At 42.7% G+C, this 25,229-nt stretch overlaps 1 protein-coding gene across 1 annotated transcript in view; it reads left to right on the top strand.

Annotated features, from left to right (window-relative positions):
* Positions 1-25,229, top strand: part of TYRO3 (TYRO3 protein tyrosine kinase) — a 217,561-nt gene that overhangs the window by 50,217 nt on the left and 142,115 nt on the right. Inside the window, exons 2-4 of the mRNA XM_077264230.1 lie at positions 18,034-18,229; positions 20,608-20,708; positions 24,601-24,774. Coding sequence (XP_077120345.1) covers positions 18,034-18,229; positions 20,608-20,708; positions 24,601-24,774 — 471 coding nt within the window. The remainder of the gene's footprint in view (positions 1-18,033; positions 18,230-20,607; positions 20,709-24,600; positions 24,775-25,229) is intronic.

Below are 25,229 nucleotides of genomic sequence, written 5' to 3'. Positions count from 1 at the left end.
TTTTCCGGAGCTTCCCAATGCAATAATATAGCAGCAAAAAATCCGCAAAATTGCTGCATCCCGCAAAAAAAAGCGCAGCATGTGCACAAAAATTGCAGAATGCATAAAAAAAATAAAATTCCGTGGAAAACGGCCGGAAAAACACGAAAAAACGCGAAAAATCCTGAACGTGTGCACATAGCATTACAGAGCCACAGTTTGGGTCCCTATTGACTTCTATAGGGTTCAGGTTAAAATTCGGGTACAGTTCTGGTATCAAAAGCGAACTTTGGGCTAAAGTTAGGTCGAACCTGACAAAGCTGACCATCGACTGGTCCATTCATTGCTAAAGAGGACCTGTCACCAGGTCAAAAGTCTCCCATTATTGCTCTTATTTGATCCTCACTGCTTCCCAGAATATTTTATTTTTATTTTTTAAAGAGAATTTGTCATCAAGATTTTATGTGCATGTGGCTCTTTCAAAGAAGAGTCCAGCAATACCTTTCCATGGCCAGCCTGCTCGTCTGTTACTGAGAAATAAGAGTTTGATTTTATATGCAAATGAGGCTGAAGTGCTATGGTAGATCTGAAGCCTCTGTCGCTCCAGGGCCTCCTACTGCTGGTTGTCTGACTGCTCCTTTGCTGTTGGTCAATAGAATCAGTACCTTGCTACAGTCGATGGGAATGTTCACATGTCAATGTATTTTTGCCCCAAAACACGGAGACTTGTCCAAGTTTAATGCAAATCACTGATCAAACTTGCCAATGGGTCAGTGAAAAAAATTGGGTAGCACTCATATGCCATTTGTCAGCTGTCCGTTTTTCACCCACTGTTTTTATCCCTTATCCCCCCGACCATTTTCCGTTTTTGTATTTTTGCTTTTTGCTCCCCTTCTTCCCAGGACCATAACTTTATTTTTTGGTCAATATGGCCATGTGAGGGCTTGTTTTTTGCAGGACAAGTTGCACTTTTGAACAACACCATTGGTTTTTACATATCGTGTACTGGAAAATGGGAAAAAATTTCCAAGTGCGGTGAAATTGTAAAAAAAAAAAAAGTGTAATTCCATAGTTGTTGTGTTTTTGTTTTGTTTTTTTGTTTTTTTTAACCATGTTCTCTAAATGCTAAAACTGACCTGCCGTTATGATTCTCTAGGTCATTAGGCGTTCATAGACAAAAAACATGTCTAGGTTCTTTTTTTTTTTTTTTAAAGTGGTGAAAAAAAATCCCAAATTTTGTTAAAAAGAAATTAAAAAAATTTTAAAAAAGGCGCCATTTTCCGAGACCTGTAGCTTCTCCATTTTTCGTGATCTGGGTTTGGGTGAGGGTTTATTTTTTGTGCGCGAAGCTGATGTTTTTATAGATGCAATTTTAGTGTAGATACAAAGTTTTGTTCGCCCGTTATCGCATTGTATAGCGATGTTGCTGCGATGAAGAAACATAATTCAGTTTTGTTTTTTATTATATTGATTGGTCGATTTTGAGCGTGGCTGTACCAAATATGTGTGTATTTGGTTTTTTATTTTTTTATTTTGAATGGGGTGAAAGGGGGGTAATTTGAAGAAAATATATATATATATATATATATATATATATATATATATATATATATATGTATATGTATATATATATATGTAATTATCTAAGGGGTACTTCCGTCTGTCTCTGTCTGTCTGTCTGTCTGTCTTTCTGTCGGCAACTTCCGTCACGGAAATCCTGCATTGCTGATTGGTCTCGTCATGGCTGTCGCGACCAATCAGCGACGGGCACAGTCCGATTAGTCCCTCCCTACTCCCCTGCAGTCAGTGCCCGGCGCCCGCTTGCTCCATAATCCCCTCCGGTCACCGCTCACACAGGGTTAATGCCAGCGGTGACGGACCGCGTTATGCCGCGGGTTACACACTCCGTTATCGCTGCTATTAACCCTGTGTGTCCCCAATGTTTTACTATTGATGCTGCCTATGCAGCATCAATAGTAAAAAAAATTGAATGTTAAAAATAATAATGAAAAAAAAACCCTGCTATACTCACCCTCCATAGTCCGAGGATGCGCTCGCGCCTCCCGCCAGCTTCCGGTCCCAGATATGCATTGCGAAATTACCCAGAAGACTTAGCGGTCAGGGATATGGTGCCCACACTGCTGTATACTGCGTGGGCTGCGTTATATACTACATGGCTGCTATATACTACGTGGCCAGTACTATATACTACATGGCTGCTATATACTACGTGGCCAGTACTATATACTACATGGCTGCTATATACTACGTGGGCAGTACTATATACTACATGGCTGTTATATACTACGTGGGCAGTGTTAGATACTGCATGGGCTACGTTATATACTACATGGCTGCTATATACTACGTGGCCAGTGTTACATACTATGTGGCCTGTGTTTTGTACTGCGTGGGCTGTGCTATATATTGCGTGACCTGTGCTATATACTACGTGGCTGCTATATACTGCATGGCCTGTGTTATATAGTACGTGGGCTGTGTTATATACTGTTTGGGCTGTGTTATATACTGCGTGGCCACTGTTATATATTGCATGGCCTGTATTAACGCATCGGGTATTCTACAATATGTATGTATATAGCACAGGCCACGTACTATTTGTCTGCTATATACTACATGGCTCCTATATACTACGTGGCCTGTGCTATACACTGTGTTCCAAATTATTATGCAAATAATATTTCCTCATATTTTCTCTAAATTATCTATCTGAATTGCAGTCATTGTTATTTTCCAGTCATCTACTATTCTAGTATAATTGCAATGTTTTGGAACAAACTGCCTATGAAAACAGTATCTTTTTTTAAAAAAAATAAACACTCAAAATGCATGTTCCAAATTATTATGCACAGCAGAGTTTTCAACCTTTTTTTTTATTTTGAACAAAAAATGGTCAATTGTGAAGTTATAAGCATTATCAGCTTATTACAAAATGAAATCAAACAGTTTTCAAGTGAAAACTTTATTCTAGGTGATGTGACATTTGCACATAGGACCCCTTGTTCGAAAGAAGCTTCTGAACTCTCTCGTCCATTGAATTTGTCAGTTTTTGGATGGCTTCTGCTTCAATTGTTTTGCATGTGGACAGAATACCCTCCCAGAGCTGTTGCTTAGATGTGAACTGCCTCCCGCCATCATAGACACTCCTTTTGATGATACTCCAGAGGTTCTCAATGGGGTTGAGGTCAGGGGAAGATGGTGGCTACACCATAAGTTTGTCCTCTTTTATGCCCATAGCAGCCAGAGATGCAGATGTGTTTTTTGCAGCATGAGACGGTGCATTATCATGCATGAAAATGATCTTGCTGCGGAAAGCACGGTTCTTCCTCTTGAACCATGGCAGGAAGTGTTGTTTTAGAAACTCCACATAGATTATGGAGTTCATCTTTACCCCTTCAGGGATCATAAAGGGGCCGACAATCTCTCTCCCCATGATTCCAGCCCAAAACATTACTCCACCTCCTCCTTGTTGGCGCCTTAGCCGTGTTTTCATGGGGTGTCCATCAACCAGCCATCCTCCACTCCATCCATCTGGACCATTGAGCGTTGCACGGCACTCATCGGTGAACAAAACCGTTTGGAAGTCAGTCTTCATGTATCGTTTGGCCCACTGGAGCCGTTTCTGCTTGTGTGCAGTGGATAGAGGTGGTCGACAGGATGGCTTACGCACAGCTGCAAACCTCTGAAGGACCCTGCATCTTGTTGTTCTGGGGACGTTGGAGGCACCAGCAGCTTCAAAAACTTGTCTGCTGCTATGACAAGGCATTTTTGCAGCTGCTCTTTTAACCTTACGCAATTGCCTGTTAGAACAAGTCCTCAATTTTTCCTTATCAGCACGCACACGTGTGTGCTGGGAATCAGCTACATACTTCTTGATTGTGTGATGATCACGATGAAGTGTCTTGGCAATGTTGATTGTAGTCATGCCTTGACCTAAATACTCCACAATTTGTTGCTTCTCAGCAGCCGACACATCATTTTTCTTTCCCATTTTGGCAAAAAATGTAGGCTGCTTAATAATGTGGAACAGCCTTCTTAAGTAGTCTTGCCTTTATTTGGACACACCTGCCAAACTAATTTGCACAGGTATCTGCAATTGCTTTCAGTGATATAAAGAGCCCTGACACACATCACCATCAATGAGTTTAAATGACAAAAAAATTCTAACCTTATCACTCCTAAACTCTTTGTGCATAATAATTTGGAACACAGTGTACACTATGTGGCTGCTATATACATACATATTCTAGAACACCGGATGCGTCAGAATCGGGCCACCATCTAATAAAAATATATATATATATATATATATATATATATATATATATATATATATATATATATATATATATATATATATATATATACACTCACCGGCCACTTTATTAGGTACACCTGTCCAACTTCTTGTTAACACTTAATTTCTAATCAGCCAATCACATGGCGGCAACTCAGTGCATTTAGGCATGTAGACATGGTCAAGACAATCTCCTGCAGTTCAAACCGAGCATCAGTATGGGGAAGAAAGGTGATTTGAGTGCCTTTGAACGTGGCATGGTTGTTGGTGCCAGAAGGGCTGGTCTGAGTATTTCAGAAACTGCTGATCTACTGGGATTTTCACGCACAACCATCTCTAGGGTTTACAGAGAATGGTCCGAAAAAGAAAAAAAATCCAGTGAGCGGCAGTTCTGTGGGCGGAAATGCCTTGTTGATGCCAGAGGTCAGAGGAGAATGGGCAGACTGGTTCGAGCTGATAGAAAGGCAACAGTGACTCAAATCGCCACCCGTTACAACCAAGGTAGGCCTAAGAGCATCTCTGAACGCACAGTGCGTCGAACTTTGAGGCAGATGGGCTACAGCAGCAGAAGACCACACCGGGTACCACTCCTTTCAGCTAAGAACAGGAAACTGAGGCTACAATTTGTACAAGCTCATCGAAATTGGACAGTAGAAGATTGGAAAAATGTTGCTTGGTCTGATGAGTCTCGATTTCTGCTGCGACATTCGGATGGTAGGGTCAGAATTTGGCGTAAACAACATGAAAGCATGGATCCATCCTGCCTTGTATGGAACATCTTTGGGATGTGCAGCTGACAAATCTGCGGCAACTGTGTGATGCCATCATGTCAATATGGACCAAAATCTCTGAGGAATGCTTCCAGCACCTTGTTGAATCTATGCCACGAAGAATTGAGGCAGTTCTGAAGGCAAAAGGGGGTCCAACCCGTTACTGGCATGGTGTACCTAATAAAGTGGCCGGTGAGTGTATATATATATATATTTTTTTTCTTTTTATCAAAACCTTTTTTTTTTTTTTTTAATTACTTTTTCCATGCTTCAATAGTCTCCATCAGATGCTAAATACTGATGAAAATCTGATCCAAAACACTAATGAAACTTGGACAATTCCTCACATCTGAATGAGCCCTAAGTAGTGTTGAGCATTCCGATACCGCAAGTATCGGGTATCGGCCGATACTTGCTGTATCGGAATTCCGATACCGAGATCCGATATTTTTGTGATATCGGGTATCGGTATCGAAACAACATTAATGTAAAAATGTGTAAAAGAGAGAATTAAAATAAAAAATATTGCTATACTCACCTCTCCGACGCAGCCTGCACCTTACCGAGGGAAGCGGCAGCGTTCTTTGTTTAAAATTCGCGCTTTTCTTTCCTTTACGTGAGTCCCGGCTTGTGATTGGTTGCGTGCCGCCCATGTGACCGGGACGCAACCAATCACAGCAAGCCGTGACGTAATTTCAGGTCCTTCAGGATTTTAAAATTACGTTCCGGCGTTGTGATTGGTTGCGTCGCAGTCACATGGGCGACGCAACCAATCACAGCAAGCCGTGACGTAATTTCAGGTCCTTAAGGATTTTAAAATTACGTCCCGGCTTTGTGATTGGTTGCGTCGCAGTCACATGGGAGACGCAACCAATCACAAGCCGTGACGTCACGGGAGGCTGGACACGCGCCCATTTTAAAAAGCGCGCGTGTCCAGCCTCCCGGCTTGTGATTGGTTGACCGCGGCGCAACCAATCACAAGCCGGGACGTCACGGGAGGCTGGACACGCGCCCATTTTAAAAAGCGCGCGTGTCCAGCCTCCCGTGACGTCACGGCTTGTGATTGGTTAATGGCGGCCATGTTGCCGGGACGCGGACCAATCACAGCAAGCCGTGACGTAATTTCGTCACGGCTTGCTGTGATTGGTCCGCGTCCCGGCAACATGGCCGCCCTGACCAATCACAAGCCGGGACTTCACGTAACCAAGTAAAAGCGCGAATTTTAAACAAACAACGCTGCCGGTTCCCTCGGTGAGGTCCAGGCGGCGTCGGAGAGGTGAGTATAGCGATATTTTTTATTTTAATTCTTTCTTTTACACATTAACATGGATCCCAGGGCCTGAAGGAGAGTTTCCTCTCCTTCAGACCCTGGGAACCATCAGGAATACCGTCCGATACTTGAGTCCCATTGACTTGTATTGGTATCGGGTATCGGTATCGGATTGGATCCGATACTTTGCCGGTATCGGCCGATACTTTCCGATACCGATACTTTCAAGTATCGGACGGTATCGCTCAACACTAGCCCTAAGAACTAAGTTTCCATTAGAGAAGTCTTGCAGTGCCTCTCTCATAGCGAATACAGGAGCGTTCGACAGGGTGGGTGGAGGAGAGAGCTGCCAGCCAAACCATTGTGTGGCCAACAGCTATCTAAAGTGTATTGGAGGGTGAGAGAAGGGGTTTTAGGTTATGTTCAGACAAGTGTTTTTTTTGTTTGTGTGCCTCTAAAACCTCCTAATAAAGGGAGCAGTTCCTGAAACCGTTTCTAACTGAAAATCGTATTTACTTATTTTTTTCTGTGCAGTTTTAAATAGTCTTTGAAGTGTTGTGTTATTTTATTTTATTTTTTTTACAGCCTTTTGCCTTAAGGTGTGAAATTTGGATTGAATTTCATGAGGACGTGCACGTCTTCAGTCTTTTGAGCTTTTTTTTTCTGCTCTTCAGGTTTTGAAAAATACTTGGTGGGAAAAAGAGAATATAAACAGTAAAGTGGACTAACAGCACAAAGAATGGGAGGAGTCTTACAAGATTCTCTAAGGAATTTTTGGGAGCTGATCCTCTATTATGTGATCTTAGCCCAACAAAATGATTTCTGTTCACATCTTGTTGGGGAGGACGTCACATTCATAAACTGGAGTTGTCTTCATCAGACATCCCTGAGATTTTAAAAACTTTCACTCTGTCACAATTGTGCACCTCTTACATAGTAAATGCTGCCCAAAACAGTAATCATGTAATTTACAAGGTAATATGGCACTTTAGCACATTTTTCTTTAACATGTTAATTTACTAAACGTGTCAGAGAGAAACTGAGGAGAAATACTTCATTATTCAGATGAGCGTAATGAGCCGGTGAGGTGCCGTGAATGTTCATGATTACACTGCGAATACTAATACATTCATTAAATGGGAGATGCTGGAAGGGGCCGTGTACTGACTTGTCCTCATCACATGGGAGCATACAGATATCATAAATGTACTACTTTTGTGCTTGTTACGTAGTTATGAGACTGTGAAAGAGCATGTTGCCACTTATTCAGAAGTCTGTTTTGTTTTCTTTTTTTTGGGGGGGGGGTTGCTTTACGTTTGCGATAGACTGTTTGAGTTGGGACCTCCTGGGTCATCATGTCCAACCCCTGCTCATTGCAGGATTCAATAAACCATCTCAGACAGATGTCTGTCCAGCCTCTGAAGACTTCCATTGAAAGAGAACTCACCACCTATCGTGGCAGCCTATTCCACTCATTGATCACCCTAATTCTCAAAAAGTTCTTTCTAATATGTAATCTGTATCTTCTCCCCTTCAGTTTCGGTCCATTGCTTCTCATGTTTCCATGTGCAAATAAGAATAAGGATGATCCCTCTACACTGTGACAGCCCTTCAGATAGTTGTTCACAGCTAATAAGTCTCCCCTTAGCCTTCCTTTTTTGCAAGCTAAACATTCTCAGTTCCTTTAATCATTCCTCATAGGACATACTTTGCAGTCCACTACCCATCCTGGTAGCTCTTCTCTGAACTCGCCCCAGCTTTTCGATCTTTTTTTTTAAAACGTGGTGCCCAGAACTCAACACAGTATTCCAGATGAGGCCTGATCAGTCTGTGATCTATTAGTATTCCCAGGTCTTTTTCACACGTGCTGTTGTTTAGTTCTATTCTTCCCATTCAGTAGATGTAATTTTAGTTTTTCTTGCCCAGTTATAGAAACTTGCATTTCTCCCTGTTAAATACCATTCTATTAGTCGCTGCCCATTGTTCAAGCTGATCTATATCCTTCTGAATCCTTTCTCTGTTTTCTCTAGTGTTAGCTATCCCTCCTAGCTTTGCATCGTCTACAAATTTGATTAGTTTGCCTTCAGTTCGCTTACATAGATCAAATTGTTTTTGTCAGTGTGCTGGATCCAAATTTGATCCGCTATTGAGCAGTGCGTACTTCTAACATCAGTATGGCACTTGTTTTTTTAAGACTTCATTCAGTGGTCTGGTACCAACAGGTCTGCAGAAAATCGGGGAGACATGTCTGATTTTGATCCGAGGATCGGATAAAAGTTGACACTGCAAGTCTATGGCTCTTTGAAAAACTTGGACTGTATGACATCCAATTGCGGTTCTATTTTTCAAGGACTGTCAGAATGGAGAAGGGGGAGGAATTTTTATTTATTTTTTTTTTAATTTCTTCACGTGCGAGAAAATCTGTTGACTCTCAGACCACACTCTGATAAGAATTATCTGTCCGTTTTTCTCATGTGGAAAAATCTGATGTCTGAGTCCTAATGTATAGAAAAAAAATTCAAGGTTCTCCTATTTTTTGTTTTTGTTTGTTTAAACAGTAAAAATTGTTTACACTCAGATTACACACCGCATCCATGTGCTGTCTGTGTTTTATTTTTCACAAACTTACTGATTTTACTGGTAAGTTTGATCCATGACTTAGAAAAAAAAAATTAGACATTTGGACACGGTATGGTTTCGTCCCTGAGAAACATGCAATGGGCATCAGAATAGGTCCTATCACATGAGTTATGTGCCCACACTAGCAGACTCCATACATCCATTCACTTCTGTGGGGGCCACGTTATAACTCAATTTCCCTGTATATCCATAAAAAGGCCGGTTAGTCCATATAATTATTTTAGTATTTTGAATTATTGGGCATTTATTATATACTAGATGGTGGCCCGATTCTAACCCATCGGGTATTCTAGAATATGCATATCCACGTAGTATATTGCCCAGCCACGTAGTATATTGCCCAGCCACGTAGTATATTGCCCAGTGACGTAGTATATTGCCCAGTGACGTAGTATATTGCCCAGTCACGTAGTATATTGCCCAGTGACGTAGTATATTGCCCAGCCACGTAGTATATTGCTCAGCGCCGTAGTATATTGCCCAATTACGTAGTTTATTGCCCAGTGACATAGTATATTGCCTAGTTACGTAGTATATTGCCTAGTTACGTAGTATATTGCCCAGTTACGTAGTATATTGCCCAGTGACGTAGTATACAGCACAGAGCCACGTAGTATATTGCCCAGCGACGTAGTATATTGCCCAATTACGTAGTTTATTGCCCAGTGACGTAGCATATTGCCCAGTAACGTAGTATACAGCACAGAGCCACGAGGTATACAGCACAGAGCAACGTAGTATATTGACCAGTCACGTAGTATATTGCCCAGCCACGTTTGTCACAGGTTAAAAAATAAACATATACTCACCTTTCCGAGGGCCCCTTGTAGTCCACGGCAGCTTCCAGTCCCAGGGTTGGTCTGAGCGCAGGACCTGTGATGACGTCGCGGTCACATGACCGTGTAGCGGTCACATGACCGTGACGTCAGGTAATTTCCGCACAGGCACGCAGGACTTGTGATGACGTCGTGGTCACGTGACCGTGACATCATGGCAGGTCCTTCTGCCATACCATCTTTGCCACCGCAACCTGCAACGGAAGATGGCGGGCGGCTCGAGCGGCTCAGCGGACTACAGAGGGTGAATATAATAAAGAGAGGCCAAACAGAAGGATAAATAAATGTTTCTCACCACCATGCTCACAACCACACTGGGGGAACTTTTGGAGGGAGAGGTGTGCACAAGGCACCAGGGACACTCCCATAGACTAGAATCATATAGCAAAAACCCCTGGGGGCAACGGTGTGGATCTGCTTTGATGCCAGTGTATGGGTAAGAACCTGGGGTGGGCTTAAATGATGAATGGAATGATATAGTAGCCTGTGTACAGGGCTTAGTCATTTTCCCATACGGTTATACTATACCCCCGGACTTCTGCCTATTTACATTGCACTATGCACTTTAATTGTTTATATGGCATCAGCTGCTTTCCACATGGTTTTTTGGTCTGTGCTACCTGTCTCTTTCTCTTATGTCTGAACCTAATAATTTAATATGTGTATTTAGTTCTATGTGCTTTTGTTGTTAATTGACTAATTAATAAACCTGTATTTATATCTTGAAGGACTTGTACCCCTGTGTTTTTTGCTAGAGGGTGAATATAGCAGGTTTTCTTTTTTATTTATTATTTTTCACATTACATTTTGTACTATTGATGCCGCATAGGCAGCGTCAATAGTACAAAGTTGGGGACACACAGGGTTAATAGCGGCGGTAACGGAGTGCGTTATCTGCAGCATAACGTGGTCCGTTACCGCCGGCATTAACCCTGTGTGAGCGGTGACCGGAGGGGTGTATGCGGGCGCCGGGCAGTGAGTGCGGGGAGTAAGGAGCGGCCATTTTTTTCCGGACTGTGCGCGTCGCTGATTGGTCGCGGCAGCCATGACAGGCAGCTGACGAGACCAATCAGCGAACGAATAACCGCGACAGATAGAAGGACAGACAGACAGAAGTACCCTTAGACAATTATATAGTAGATTTACATGATCATATAGATTAGAAAATCCAGTAATCCGTCAGTAATTTGGCTCTTATAATGTATTCTCAACATGTATTACTGCAGGATGCCTATAATGTATGGAAAATGCCATTAAACCTCGCCTTGGAGAAGAGTCCATAGATTGCTGCCAGACCTCACATTCACTATTTTTAGCGTTAGCGATTAGCATTAGATCAGTGTGTCCAGCCTTAATGACTTTTCTATTTTCCTGTAGCTACTTTGTTTCGTAGCCTCGTCACACTTAGATTTGGTACATTGTGCCAACGAACAGGTCCGCACTTGCCAACGTGAGAAAACAATATCTCAGCTGCACAAGATTTCACTAAAAGCAACATTAGCACCAGGGATTTCAGTATGAAGCTATGGATCACATACTGTAAGTGTTCATGAATGGACATGGACGTGATCATTAGTTGTAGCGCCCCCACTGCCGCAGGGCCGAGGGGTACCCGGTACCGGGCCTCTCAGTCTCTGCTCTGGGGTTGTCACGGTGGCTAGACCCGGTCCGTGACCCTGCTGAGGGGCGCCCAATAATAGGTGTGGATGGTGGTGGTAGTGCGGTGCAGTGCCGGTCACAGTAAATAACGAGGACACCAGGTTGCAGTCTCTTTACCTCTTTACTGAAGGCTTCAGGATCCTCAATCCGGAATACGGTTAACCGGGCTGCGCAAGCCTGGCCGGTCTGATGGCACATCCAGAGTTCCCTTTGCAGGTGGAAATCTGTGCCTACCTTCTAGCGCTTGTGTGTTGCGGTCCTCCCCTGCTGTGCTTACGGGATAGTCCCCACAACTGTTGTGTCTGTTTCTCGTGTTCCCTCACAACTCGATTCTGATGTTCTTCCACGTCCCCCAGATCTTATGGTTAGGACGCACCCGTATGACTGGGAGGCTCGGAGCTCTTCCGGGACTCTAGCGTCGCCCCACTCCTGTTGTTACCCCCCTGTGTCTTCCTAGGTCAATTGGGTGAGACAGCCCGCCTATAACTGACTGTCCTGCCGTAGGTTTGAAGTTTGGCCTGGAGCTCTATACTTCCTCGGCATTCCGGCCACCGGTTATGCGCCTCAGTAGGATGTTGCTTTGTCTTACAGCACGACTCCTACTGGTATTCTCCTTGTTGCGTTGATCTTGTTTCTCACTCAGCACAATAAACCTCGCTTCTTGTCCTTTCTTGGGGTACCGCCGCTATATCGTGCAGGCGCGGTCCCATAACGTTCTCTCTGGTTGCTAGGCCTCTGTCAGGATCCCACCCCTGACAGGGACCCCTCTGAATCTTCCCCTACAACACCCTCTGCCACAAGGTGTTGCCTGGTTCCAACCCAGTCAGCTTTCTGAACTCACTTCCTATCCAACCCCCAGTTTTACCAGACTGTGAGGAGTGGCCTAATACATAGCACCCTTAGCTCCCCCTGGAGGCCAGACTGTGAAGTGTATTGGTGTCTGTGATACCTGGTCAGATGAACTCCTTCAGTGCCATCAGACGTACCATAGCCCCCCTTAGCGGCGGAGCACCAGTACTGCAACGACCAGGACTCTGGGGCGCTGCATATATAACAGGCAACATTTTTGTTTTATATCCGCTAAAGCAGTTTCAGAATGAAGATCTTGTGCGGATCACAAATATCCTGTCTATTACTAGCTGTAGGATGAGTTAACAGAGAATCTGGCAGTGAGCTCATTTTGACAATCCAGAGGGAGAGTTTCTCATTCTCACATCGGTCTTTTTCTGAGCTCCTCCTCCTCTCAGCTGATTTATGACCACAGACCACATCAAAGTTGAATGTGCAGGAATATAAAGATTCTGGAAAAACCAATAGTGCATATTTTTTAATGAAACATTAAATTGAAGTAAAAAAATTTAAAAAAATCACACTTTCTCTTTCAGGTAATATAATGTGGAACCGTGAGCTATCTGCACACTTATCACACACAGATCAGCGTTAACCATTACACAAGTGCACTTAATCTAGTCTCTATTTTACTGACGTTCCAGTGCTTATTTGGATAGGCCAGCTCCTGTACCTGTCTGCCATGTGCAGGCAAGACTAGCCCAAAAAAGGCAAAACTGGTACAAGCAAAAATATAGTAGGCATGAATTGCCTATTAATTGGTTTGCTTTATCATACTGCAGACCCCTCTACCAGAAGCAAATTTGGTGGTTACACAAGTAGTACCCTAGAAGTCTAACCTTATTGGGAAACTCAAAATTGGTAGATTCATCAAGGTGTAATATGGGCGCTACAACTGCTATACCATCTGTCTGTCCAGGTATTGTATCTGGCATTGCAGTTCAAACCCAAAAGTAGCTCTACAAACATTCCCAGCACTACTCCCAACTCTTACACTCAATTCCATGCAAACAGGCATACTCCTTGATATCTATGTTTCTCACATTTCAAAGTAGACAGATTCCAAGTATTACATTCCAAAGAAAGAAGTGGCACTCACCAACATTTCTGTTCCTTATTCTCTAGATAACTGGCATACAAAGAAAAACATCAAAGGGACAGGAGGTGAAAAAATTGCGATCTTTTTACACCTTCTGTTCTTCTGAATTTTACACGCTGAATGTTTAGAGAAGAAGGCACTGAAACGTTGGTGAGTGCCACTTCTTTCTTTGAAATAAAATACTTGGAATCTGTCCACTTTGAAGTGTGAAAAACACAGATATAAAAAAAAAAAAGGTTCACTCGCCAACATTTCAGTGCTTTACTCTCTAGATATTCAGTATACAAAGAAAGAAGTTCAGTGGGACAGTAGGTGCAAAAAAATGTGTATTTTCTGCAGCTCTTGTTCTGCTGAACTTTTTAATTGCATGCTGAAAGTTTAGAGAATAAAGCAGAGAAATGTTGGCGAGTGCCGCTTCTTTATTTGGAATGTGATAGCAAAACTGTCTGTTTTTTGTTTAGAGAATTAAGCAGTGAAACATTGGTGCGTGCCACTACTTTCTTTGAAATGTGATATTTGGAATCTGTGTACATTGAAGTGTGAAAAACAACGATATCAAGAAGTGGCACTCACCAACGTTTTAGTGCTTTCAAGATATTCAATATGCGAAGAATGAAGTTCAGTGGGGCAGTAAGTGCAAAAAATTGACATCTTTCAGGTTATCCTGTTCTGCTGAATCTTTTGATTGGATGTTGACTGTTTAGAGAGTAAAGCACTGGTGAGTGCCGCTTCTTTCTTTAGAATATGATAACAAAAGTGTTTCTGTAATAATAAGCAAACTCTTCTAATTTTGGTCAACCCCTTTAACTGTTGATGTGGTCTGTGACTGACAGCACTGGATCACATACATTGCAAAAGTGCCATTTTTCTTTATTTAGCGTGCCTTGATGTGCAGTTACGACCGAGGAAGGTTTAATTTATATCAAGATCTGTACAGAGACCACATACAATGGATGAAGAGGACATGACCAACAATATTTACAGTCAGATTTTCCTCTTTTTTCCAATTACTACGTGAGACTAACGCCCCATATTGAGTTAGCAGGGCTCATGTGTTTGTGGAAGAAGAGAAAAATGTGACTCTGAGCAGAACCTGGAAATGTTTTTGAACATGAAGGCAGGTTGTTCAGCCCACAGACTGGATGCTGCTGTCATTGTGACTGCAGGCGGTGAATCTTCAAGTGCGCAGGAGTGGAATTTAGTATGAATGATCAACATGGAAGAGACTGCGGAGAACTTGGCAGATGGATCTGGAGGGCAATTGTGAAAAATGCAGTTTTATATTTTGCTTGTGCGTAGCTGGGAATGAGAACTGGTATATACTAAGTATATACTACAAGGTTCTGCAGGTTGGCTGCAAACATAACTATACAGGCATGTAGCATTAAAAGGACACACTCGCAAGAATCGTTAACATGGATTTCACTAATTTCTTTACAAGGGGTGAAATCTGCTGTAAAAATCAGAAAGAATTGACATACAATGGATTTTAAAAAATAAACGCGTGGTTGTAGTTTGTGTACTTATTTCTTCCTCAGCATGTGGATGAGTTTTCTAAAATCTATTCTTTGCTGCTAGTTAAAGAGTGGCCACTACTTTTTTTTATTTTTTATTGATTGCCTATCCTTAGGATAAGCCATGAATATCTGATTGATGTGGGGGCGACACTCGGCACCCAGTCGATCAGCTGTTACTGATGCCAAAGACTGGAAGTTCTCGAATGATGCCGAAATACAGCAGCTCTGTGATTTCTATGGTGGCTGGGTGCTGGCGATATACCGCCTATTTAAATTGTGAATTGATAGGAATCGTGGGACACGGCTGAATAAAATGTTTTCTCACTAGACACAAGAGAACATTCTGCGATAGATAGATAGATAGATAGATAGATAGATAGATAGATAGATAGATAGATAGATATATTATACACCTACATACCGTGGGTGAAATAAGTATTGAACACATCACCAGCTTTCTAAGCACATTTATTTCTAAAGGTGCTATTGACATGAAATTCTCACCAGATGTCGGTAACAACCGATTTGATCCACATGTGCAAATAAAATTAAACCTTAGATTTCCATAAATTAAGATGTGTAATAAAGAGAAGTAACTCAGTAGAAAGTATTGAATACATGAAGAATGAGAGGTGCAAAAAGCCATAACACAAGCTGAAATCTATCAGAAATTAGAAAGCAATCCTGCAACATAGTGACAAATAATATCAGCTGGTTCAGTTGATGGCCTATGGAAAGGTGTCTCATTATCATGGTGCCACACAAGTAACATCTCATGATGGGTAAAACCAGTGAGCTGCCTCAAGACCTTTGCAACCTTATTGTTGCAAAACTTACTGATGGCATTGGTTACAGAAGAATTTCTAAACTACTGAAGCCTCCAGTAAGCTTGTTGGGGCCATAATCTGGAAGGGGAAGGAACATTATTTCACCATAAACCGTCCATGACCAGGTGCTCCCCACAAGATTTCAGACAGAGGAGTGAAAAGAATTATCAGAAGAGTTGTCCAATAGCCAAGTTGTTGGGTTGTTACCAATATCTGGTGAGAATTTCATGCCACTAGCACATTGAGAAAAAAATATATTTAGAGAATCGGTGACATGTTCAATACTTTATTAAATAGAGATTTTAATGCTCAGAAGCAGCACCCATAAGTATCTCTTCCCTGCCTTGAGAATATTGTCAGGTATCTTGAGCCTCATATTTGTATTTTGCTTCTTCTTTTTCTTTTTTCATTTATCCCAGTCTCTCCGATTTGTCTTGGTGACGTCTTTTCTGGCTTTTGCTGGAAATTTGTATGAGTGACATCATTAAGAGCGGTGACAGAAATAATAATCCAAAAATATGCAGTGACTAACGGAATCCTCTGTATCCCACCTCCTACTTCTCCCCCCAGTAATGACAGTCTTGTAGAGAACAGAGAGGGGGGGAAGACTTTAATAACCAGATCAACATGCAAATAATTACTGACTGAGCCTGGATTCTCCGTTCTCATTTACATGCAAAATTGCAAAGTACTATTTAAAATATGATTAAAAGTTCAATATTTCAAACTGTTAATGGTTTTGTTTCTGAAGAGCTAAAAGCAGATCTGTGCAATGTTCCGCCGTCATTAAAGTGACACTACAGGCAATTGTATATGTTGACCTGCGAGGGGAATATTCGGTAACTGCATTCTTGGCAACTTTTTAAAACTGGCATGCAGAATGCCATATTGAATTTTTTTATGGCATCCGTTCCCCCACCTAAGCCATTGGAATGGTACAAATGACCCCCTTCATAACGAAAAATGAATAAAGACCCCAACAAATTCCCTAAATCTACAGAGTCACCAAAACTACATTCACATTCCCCTACCCAGGGGTGTAATGATAAAAGGTGCATGGGTTACAGTCGCACCCAGGCTCTGGAGACTAAGGGGCCCAAAAAGTCTCTTTGGCCTATATGAAAAGCACAATAGTATTAAAGACTTGCAATAATTGGGGCCCCATTGGAGCGTTTGCATTGGGGCCTATGAGCCTCAAGTTACGGCACTGCCCCTAGCCTTACCCAAATTAATACAGACAGAATGTATGTGTGATTGACTGCTCCACTCAACTTTTGGTGGTGTATATTGGTATACCACTTTAAAGGGGTTGTCCAGCATTGCAGTCACCCAGCATGCATTGTGAGGATTCTCCGATGCTGGCGACGGGTGCAGTGACTGCAATATGAGATTTGCATACATGTGGTCACATGCTGACTAGACCTGCTCTCAATACAAGTGAAGCGAGGTCAAACACGTCTAGTCGGATTGTGAACAGACATGTGCAAATCTCATATTTATGGTCACATGACCATTCGCTCCCGGCACCAGAGAATCCTCAAAGGGTACAGAATGAGCGCTGTGAGAAATCATAGGTCTGCAGTCACTTAGTACTCAAAGGCCAAAGAACCCCTTTAAGGATCTATAGTGTAAAGCACACATTGGAAATATGCATCTCAGGGATCACTGTAAAGGAATTATTGACAATGGTTATTTGACCCTTGTAGGACATTTTTATGTAAGAAATTGGACTTGTATTAATTTTTAATAAGCAAAGTTTAAAGGGATTGTCATAAAGTAGGTTTTTGCTATCTAATCCAAGAGCAGCTTAATATAGGGTAAGAGAGCTTGATTTCAGTGATGCATCACTTACTTGGCTGCTTGGGCCAGTTTTGATAGAATCTCTGTTTTCTTTGTTGCAGAGCTCAAATGCTGAGCTTTCTAGAACTCCGCCCACACCCCTGATTGGCAGCTTCCTGTGTACATAGTCAGCAAGCTGCCAATCAGTGGTGAGGGCTGGGTTACACAGATCATCCGGACTACCTGGCACGTGAGACCTAGTCAGGCAGTGATAATCTCTTGCTGATAAAACACTGATTGAATTAAAACTACAACACACAGCCTAGTAAGTGATACATCACTGGAATCAGGCTCACTTGCTTTATATTAGATGAAATAGCAAAAACCTGCTGACAGATTCCCTTTAAGGAGACATTAGGCTTTGTGGAGAGATGCTAACAAGATCTAGATTTTCACTTAATTTTATTCCGCTTTGTTCTCATCTATTCAGGAAACTCCTCTGGACTGCAGTTTATAGGTCGTGGGTACAACCTAACCGTTTCTCAAGGGCATGAAGCCAAGCTGAACTGCAGTTTATTGGGCATGGAGCTGCCAGAGATCCAGTGGTTGAAGGATGGCGTCGCCGTGCAGAGTGCCGACCAAATGTACATCCCTGTGATTGAAGACCATTGGATTAGCTTCCTCAGGTGCAGTATCTGGCCCTGGCGTCTGGAAATAATGGCCTGCTTAATATTACCAGACATAAGCAGATGATACAAATGTCTCCTTATTTAGGCAGTGGCGTACCCGCACCAGGATAAATATGCAGCTGCCCCACATGGCATGCACAGGGTATTCTTAGAATAGATGGAAATATTGCAGAGGTCGGTTATACCGCCGTGGGCAGCCTTTGATCTCCACAGAAAGGTTTTTCTTGGGCCCATATACGGCCAATCTGTGTGATTTGTGTGCTAGTAGAGACCCCAGATCCTGTCCAACCCTGGTCACATACAGCTTTCTGTCTTGATGTCTATGTCTAATTTATTAATTCCTAGAATAATGAAAGCGATCGGGGACTATAATACATTCTAATTTATTTTTTTAATGGGGAACATGTAGGCATGGGGAAATGGAATTTGTTAAAACTCTGTAACTTTTATTAAAGGTCTGAGACTATACTGTATATTCTACATGGCAACAACTATTTAATTACATTACTAATAGTTAGAGTTACCGTTGTTATGATTTTCATTTCAGAAATCAATAATGCAGAAGAAAATAAGTTGCAATATACAGTCATGGCCAAAAAAATAATTGCAGTTACACATGTTCTGTTATACAAATGTTTATTTCCTTTGTGAGTATTGGAACAACACAAAAAAAGAGGGAAAAAAATGCAAATTGCACATAAATTCACATAAAACCCCCAAAATGGTCCGGACAAAATTGTTGGCACCTTCAGCTTAATCTTTGGTTGCATACCCTTTGGAATAAATAACTGCAATCATTTGCTTCCTATAACCATAGTGGTAGATCGTATCACTCTGGTCGTAGAAATGGAACATTGTCTCTTTAAGAACATCCTTGGTTTATTAAGTGTAGCATAAACCAAGCCATTAAAAGTAAACACAGCCTGGGCAAAATAGCAAAGCAAAACACAGTCCTTCTCCAAGCGAGGATCAGCCAGCTCAGTGTTAACAAGGTCAACAGTTCAGGTCCTTTAACACAGGCACAAACCCTTTTCTAGAATGTTCCTCGCCAGACATCGAACAACTGCTGCCTCTGGAGGTCAGCTATTTAAGCCCCAGACCACACCCTGGGGTGGAGATAAGGTGGACATCCTCCCACCCACTCTATGGGCATCCACTAAAAACCAAGCCTTTTATTTGAATTGTCCACTACCTCCTTGCAACACTTAGTGTGCTGAAGGAAAAATGTATGTTTCTCTAGATCACTGAAGCCATAAGCCTCAGTGAAACATATCTCCCCTCCAGCAACTTGCCACTGACTTTGTCACACTATCAACAAGCTTCTTACACCTCTCAACTGGAATTTTGGACCACTCTTCTTTTGCAAACTGCTCCAGGTCTCTCATATTTGAAGGTGCCTTCTCCCAGCAGCAATGTTAATATCTCTCCAGAGGTGTTCAATGGGATTTAGATCCAAACCCATTGTTGGCCACATAAGAACTCTCCAGCGCTTTGTTTCCAACCATTTCTGGGTGCTTCTTGAAGTATGTTTGGGGTCTGCTGGAAAGCCCATGACCTAGGATGCAAACCCAGCTTACTGGCACTGGGCACAATATTGTGACCTAAAATCCTTTTAATCTTCAGATTTCATGGTGTCTTGAACACAGTGAAGGCACCCAGTGCCAGAGGCTGCAAGACAACCACAAAATATGAGAAGACTCTGTGTAGGAGGGAGGAGCTAGAGGCAGAGCTCCTCCCTCTTACTTTCCCCTCCCCTGTACATAGAATCTTATCAGTACCAACTGTCATCTCCTATCTTAGTAATGGGAAAGTCTGTCTTCACATATTGTACCCCGTTAATCATAGATTGGATTCAGTGTTGTCAGCAAGTTTAGTAAGTGGCTTGCTTCTCTCAACCGATTATAGGTTGTAGCACTCTGAATTGTTGTATGATATTGATAATGATTTGTTGCTTAAACATTTGAACAGATTTTGGTCTATTGACCGGTCATCCAACATGCGGAGGCTGAATGTAGAACTGTCCATCCATAAGGCACAGAATCTTCACAGATACATATTTCGTACAATAAAGCCCATTATAACGGGATTGTTCATTGAGAGATACATTGAGCCTCCGCACAGGGTTGATACATTCTATCCTATTGAGTGTCTTTCATTCAGTGACGTGCAGCTTCCGGCATCTCATCTGAGCAATTCACAGGTCATTTAGTTTAGAAAGAAACATTATCTTTGCACGCCAAGCCATGAAAATGGCAATGAAAACCCTGAGCGGCTGAATCCATTGATGATATTTTATATAGTGAAATGCAGATCCTGATCTGCGCTATTCTGTAAGTGGATCACAATTAACATAGATATATTAATGCACTTTGCAGCTTAAAAAACGTTGAGCGTCCGGATGCTGGAAAGTACTGGTGCGAAGCTGAAAACAACGGACTGAAAGCTATGTCAGAGGCCATCTGGATCATGGTGGAAGGTAAGCATTAAATGGTGACCAGCATTTTATCACATTTACCATAACGCTTTATTGTGATATAATTTCTGCTGTTTGTTTAGTGATCAATAGATCATGGAATGTCAGAGATTATATATATATATATATATATATATATATATATATATATATATATATATATATATATATATATATATATATATATATATATATATATATATATATATATGTGTATATACAGTATACGTATACAGTACCATCCGGATTCTGTTCTCCACCATACACTGTAACATCCAGACCCTCTCTTCCGGCGTATACGGTAACATCCAGCCCCTCTCCTCCAGCACATACAGAAACATCCGGCCCCTCTATTCTGGCGCCTACAGTACCATTTGGCCCCTCTCCTCCGTCGTATACAGTAACAACTGGCTCCTCACCCCTGGTGCATTTAATTGTCCTTTATCCTCCATGTGTATAACTTTTGGCCCCACACCACCCACCCCCAGTGTATAACATCCGGCTCCTGCCATGCTGTCTGGCTTTACAAACGTGTGATAAAACGTCCCGTCCTCTAATAGGAGCCACCAGGATAACAAGTCCGATCATGACATTTTTCCTCCTAAATATTCAACCATTACTTGTGAGTGATATTATTGAGAAGTGGAAGAAACCCCAGGGGTCACCGAGTCCAAACCTCCTCTGGTAGCTTCATTACATGAGTGTCCATGGTCGAGCAGCTGCAATCAACCTTACATCACTATGCACAATGCCAAGAATTGGATGGAGTGGTGTAAAGAAAAGCAAATCACCAGTATTGACATTTTCTGTGCAGTGAATGATCACACTTCGCTATCTGGAGTATGATGAACGAGTCTTGGTTTGGTGAATGCCCAGAGAACTTAACCCGCCTGACTGCATTGTCCCAGCTGTAAAGTTTGGTGGACTAAGGATAATGCTATGGGCTCGTTCTTCAGGTTCGGCCTCGGCCCCTTTTTTCCACTGAAAGGAAATCTTAATGCTTAAGCATACAAGAGATGTTGGACAATTATAGTTTCCAACTTTGTGGGAACAATTTGGGTAAAGCCGTTTTTTTGATCTACATGACGGTGCCGAGTGCACAAGGTCCATACAGATATGGTTGTGGAAGCACTTAACTGGCTGCACAGACCCAGGACGTCAACCCCATCCAACTAAGTTTACGAGCTTGTCCTCTCGTCCAACATCCGTGTCAGTCCTCAAAAATGTCCTTCTGGATGAATGGGCAAAAATTCCCACAGATACATCCAAAATCTTGTCAAAAAAACTTCAGAAAAGTGAAGAATGGATTTTTGGATTTTATCTTGTAAGGTAAGACCATGGAAACACACATAGTGGCTCTTTCTGAATACTGCTGCTGGTGGGCATCATGGTAGATCATGCAACTTTAAACAGGATCCACCAGTGGCATAATCGATGTGAAAACCAAGTTGTTAATTTTGGATTCGGGTAGATGATTCTTGTTGCCACCATTCCTTTTTTGCCCCCATTTTTCCTCCATTGGCATCAATATTCAGCAAGTCTGAAAAGAACATGAAGATCACCGCAATGATGCCTGGATCCCCATTATCAAGTCCACAATGAATTTTATGAAACATCTCTGAGCTGATGACAAGAATCTCGCTTTTCAAGTATTGCACTTCCCAGAGCTTCAGTTAGAAACTATTCTGGAAATGGATTCCGTGTTCACCTTTATGCCGTCGTTTACTCGTTGGAGCAAGGGCATATGTGCAGACTTATTACCTATGAGTCAAACCTGCGTCCTGGGAATCCATTTAACTTTAGCGACCTTCCTATAGCTTTCCAAACAACTGCAACTCGCAAAAATGCATGCCGTCCCTAGAGCCCAGTCATATCAATCCGCTCAATCACCCACACTTTCAGCTTGGTCCCTCACCATGTGTTATCATCATCTTCCTCCATTTATCTCACCTCTCTCCTGCTGGCTCCATCCATCTTTTTTCCTCCCACACAACATACTGCTTTATATACCTTTCCTTTAACCCTATCATCCACTTTTCAGTCTTTAGCTAGCGCTGCAGGGGCTGGTGTGTAAGGCATTAGTGACGCCATATCCATCTCAGAGATTGGATGATTTGGGGTTATTGCTGCTGTAAGCACTTTTTTTTTCACTGTGCAGGCACATAATGGATAATGAAGGCCTGGCCTACTTTTTTTCTTTTCATTAAAAATGTGATGTAAACCTTTTATGTCCACAAGCTTGGATTCAACCATTGACTACATGTAGCTGAGCGTGTAGCATTGCGTGCAACAATATAGCCATCTGGGTAGTCATTTTTAAGAACTATTTCCCATAATTATTTGAAAAGATAAAAATATCAGTTTTGCATCAGTTTTAAAATTGCTCAAAAACTCCAGGCTGCATTGTTATAAGCCTCAATTACATCTCCTAGTGTCGCCTCTCGGCTGGAGAGTTTATGAATGAATATGGAAAGAGCAGCAGCCTGGAAAGATGTATGACCTTTATCTGACTTCACTTTTAATGTTGGAAATAACCCTTTATCACTGACCCCAAAAATGGGGCTCTGAAATACCCTACCGCAATGGCGTGGTGGCTACATATGCACATGCAGCGCCCCAGAGTCCTGGTCGTTGCAGTACTGATGCTCCGCCGCTAAGGGGGGCTATGGTACGTCTGATGGCACTGAAGGAGTTGACCTGCCCAGTTATCACAGACACCAATACACTTCACAGTCTGGCCTCCAGGGGGAGTTAAGGGAGCTATGTATTAGGCCACTCCTCACAATCTGGTAAAACTGGGGGTTAGATAGGAAGTTAGACAGAAGCTGACTGGGTTGGAACCAGGCAACATCCTGTGGCAGAGGGTGTTGCGGGGAGAGACTCAGGGGGGTCCCTGTCAGGGATGGGATCCTGACAGAGGCCTAGCGAACAGAAAAGAACGTTACGGGTCCGTGCCTGCACGTCATTGCGGCGGTACCCCAAGAAAGGACAAGAAGCGAGGTTTATTGTGCTGAGTGAGAAACGAGATCAACGCAACAAGGAGAAACACCAGTAGGAGTCGTGCTGTAAGACGAGGCAACATCCTACTGAGGCGCGTAGCCGGTGGCCGGAAATGCCGAGGAAGTATTGAGCTCCAGGCCTTACTTCAAACCTACGGCAGGACAGTCAGTTATAGGCGGGCTGTCTCACTCAAATCACCTAAGAAGACATAGGGGGCAACATTTTGAGAGGGGCGACTCTAGGGTCCCGGAAGAGCTCCGAGCCTACCCGTCATACGGGTGCGTCCTATCCATATCATCTGGGGGACGGAGAAGAACATCATAATCGAGTTGTGAGGGAACTTCAGAAACAGACACAACAGTTGTGGGGACTATCCCGTAAGCACAGCAGGGAAGGACCACAACACACAAGCGCTAGAAGGTAGGCACAGATTTCCACCTGCAAAGGGAACTCTGGAGGTGCCATCGGACCGGCCGGACTCAGGCAGGCCGGTTAACCGTATTCCGGACTGAGGATCCTGAAGCCTTCAGTAAAGAGACTGCAACCTGGTGTCCTCATTATTCACCGCGACCTGCACCACACCACAACATAATCACATTTTCAATTTTCACTGGACGCCCCTCAGCAGGGTCACGGACCGGGCCTAGCCACCGTGACAACCCCAGAACCGAGACACAGAGGCCCGGTACCGGGTGCCCCTCGGCCCTGCGGCAATGAGGGAGCTCCACACACCATTAGCATTATACATGCCCACCGCTCCATTATTGCAGGGCATTTCAGAGCCTGATTTTTTGGATCAAGGGGGGGATCCGTAATAAATGGTTATTCCTTACATTAAAAATGATCACCGAACCTGCCAGATTGTGAACAACTGTCTTATCTTTTTTTTTTCTAGGCGTCCCATATTTCACTATGGAGCCGAAGGACATGGCGGTGCTAAGAAATGCCTCCTTTAACATTTCTTGTGCAGCAGTAGGACCACCAGAGCCTCTGACTATAATATGGTGGATGGGCGATTCCCCACTTAAAAGAAAGCCCGAGGGCTCTCCATCTGTCCTATCAGTACCAGGTAAGTCCCTCAACTTGTGCCTTGGCTTGTGATTTTACAGGAAGATTTTGTGATACATAGTATCCAGTACCCTTTCTCCTTAACTTCCCAGAATTTGCCTCTTACTTAAGTATACATTTTAAAAGATCAAACATTTGACTTCCCAATATGAAGTCAGTTCATAAGCTTACTGCATGTAGGGTATATTTTAAAATGGAATTGTAGTATGTCACAGATTTTGCATAAAACAATATTCCACTAAAAAATAAGAAGCTTTGTAATGTCTTACCAGAAAAATTGGCTTCCTTCTTCACTTATCAGACACCCTTCCCCTCCCCCTGACTTCTGAACTTGTCATCCGTCTGGAAAAAAAAACAGTTCAAGTCCATCTACTATATAATTGTCTAAGGGGTACTTTCGTCTGTCTGTCTGTCTGTCTGTCCCAGATATTCATTGGTCACGGCCTCTGTCTGTCA

The sequence above is a fragment of the Ranitomeya variabilis genome, chromosome 1 (assembly GCF_051348905.1).
Source record: "Ranitomeya variabilis isolate aRanVar5 chromosome 1, aRanVar5.hap1, whole genome shotgun sequence".
Taxonomy (NCBI): Eukaryota; Metazoa; Chordata; class Amphibia; order Anura; family Dendrobatidae; genus Ranitomeya; species Ranitomeya variabilis.
Note: the sequence above shows the minus strand (reverse complement) of the source record. Positions and strands in the feature narration are given on the sequence as shown.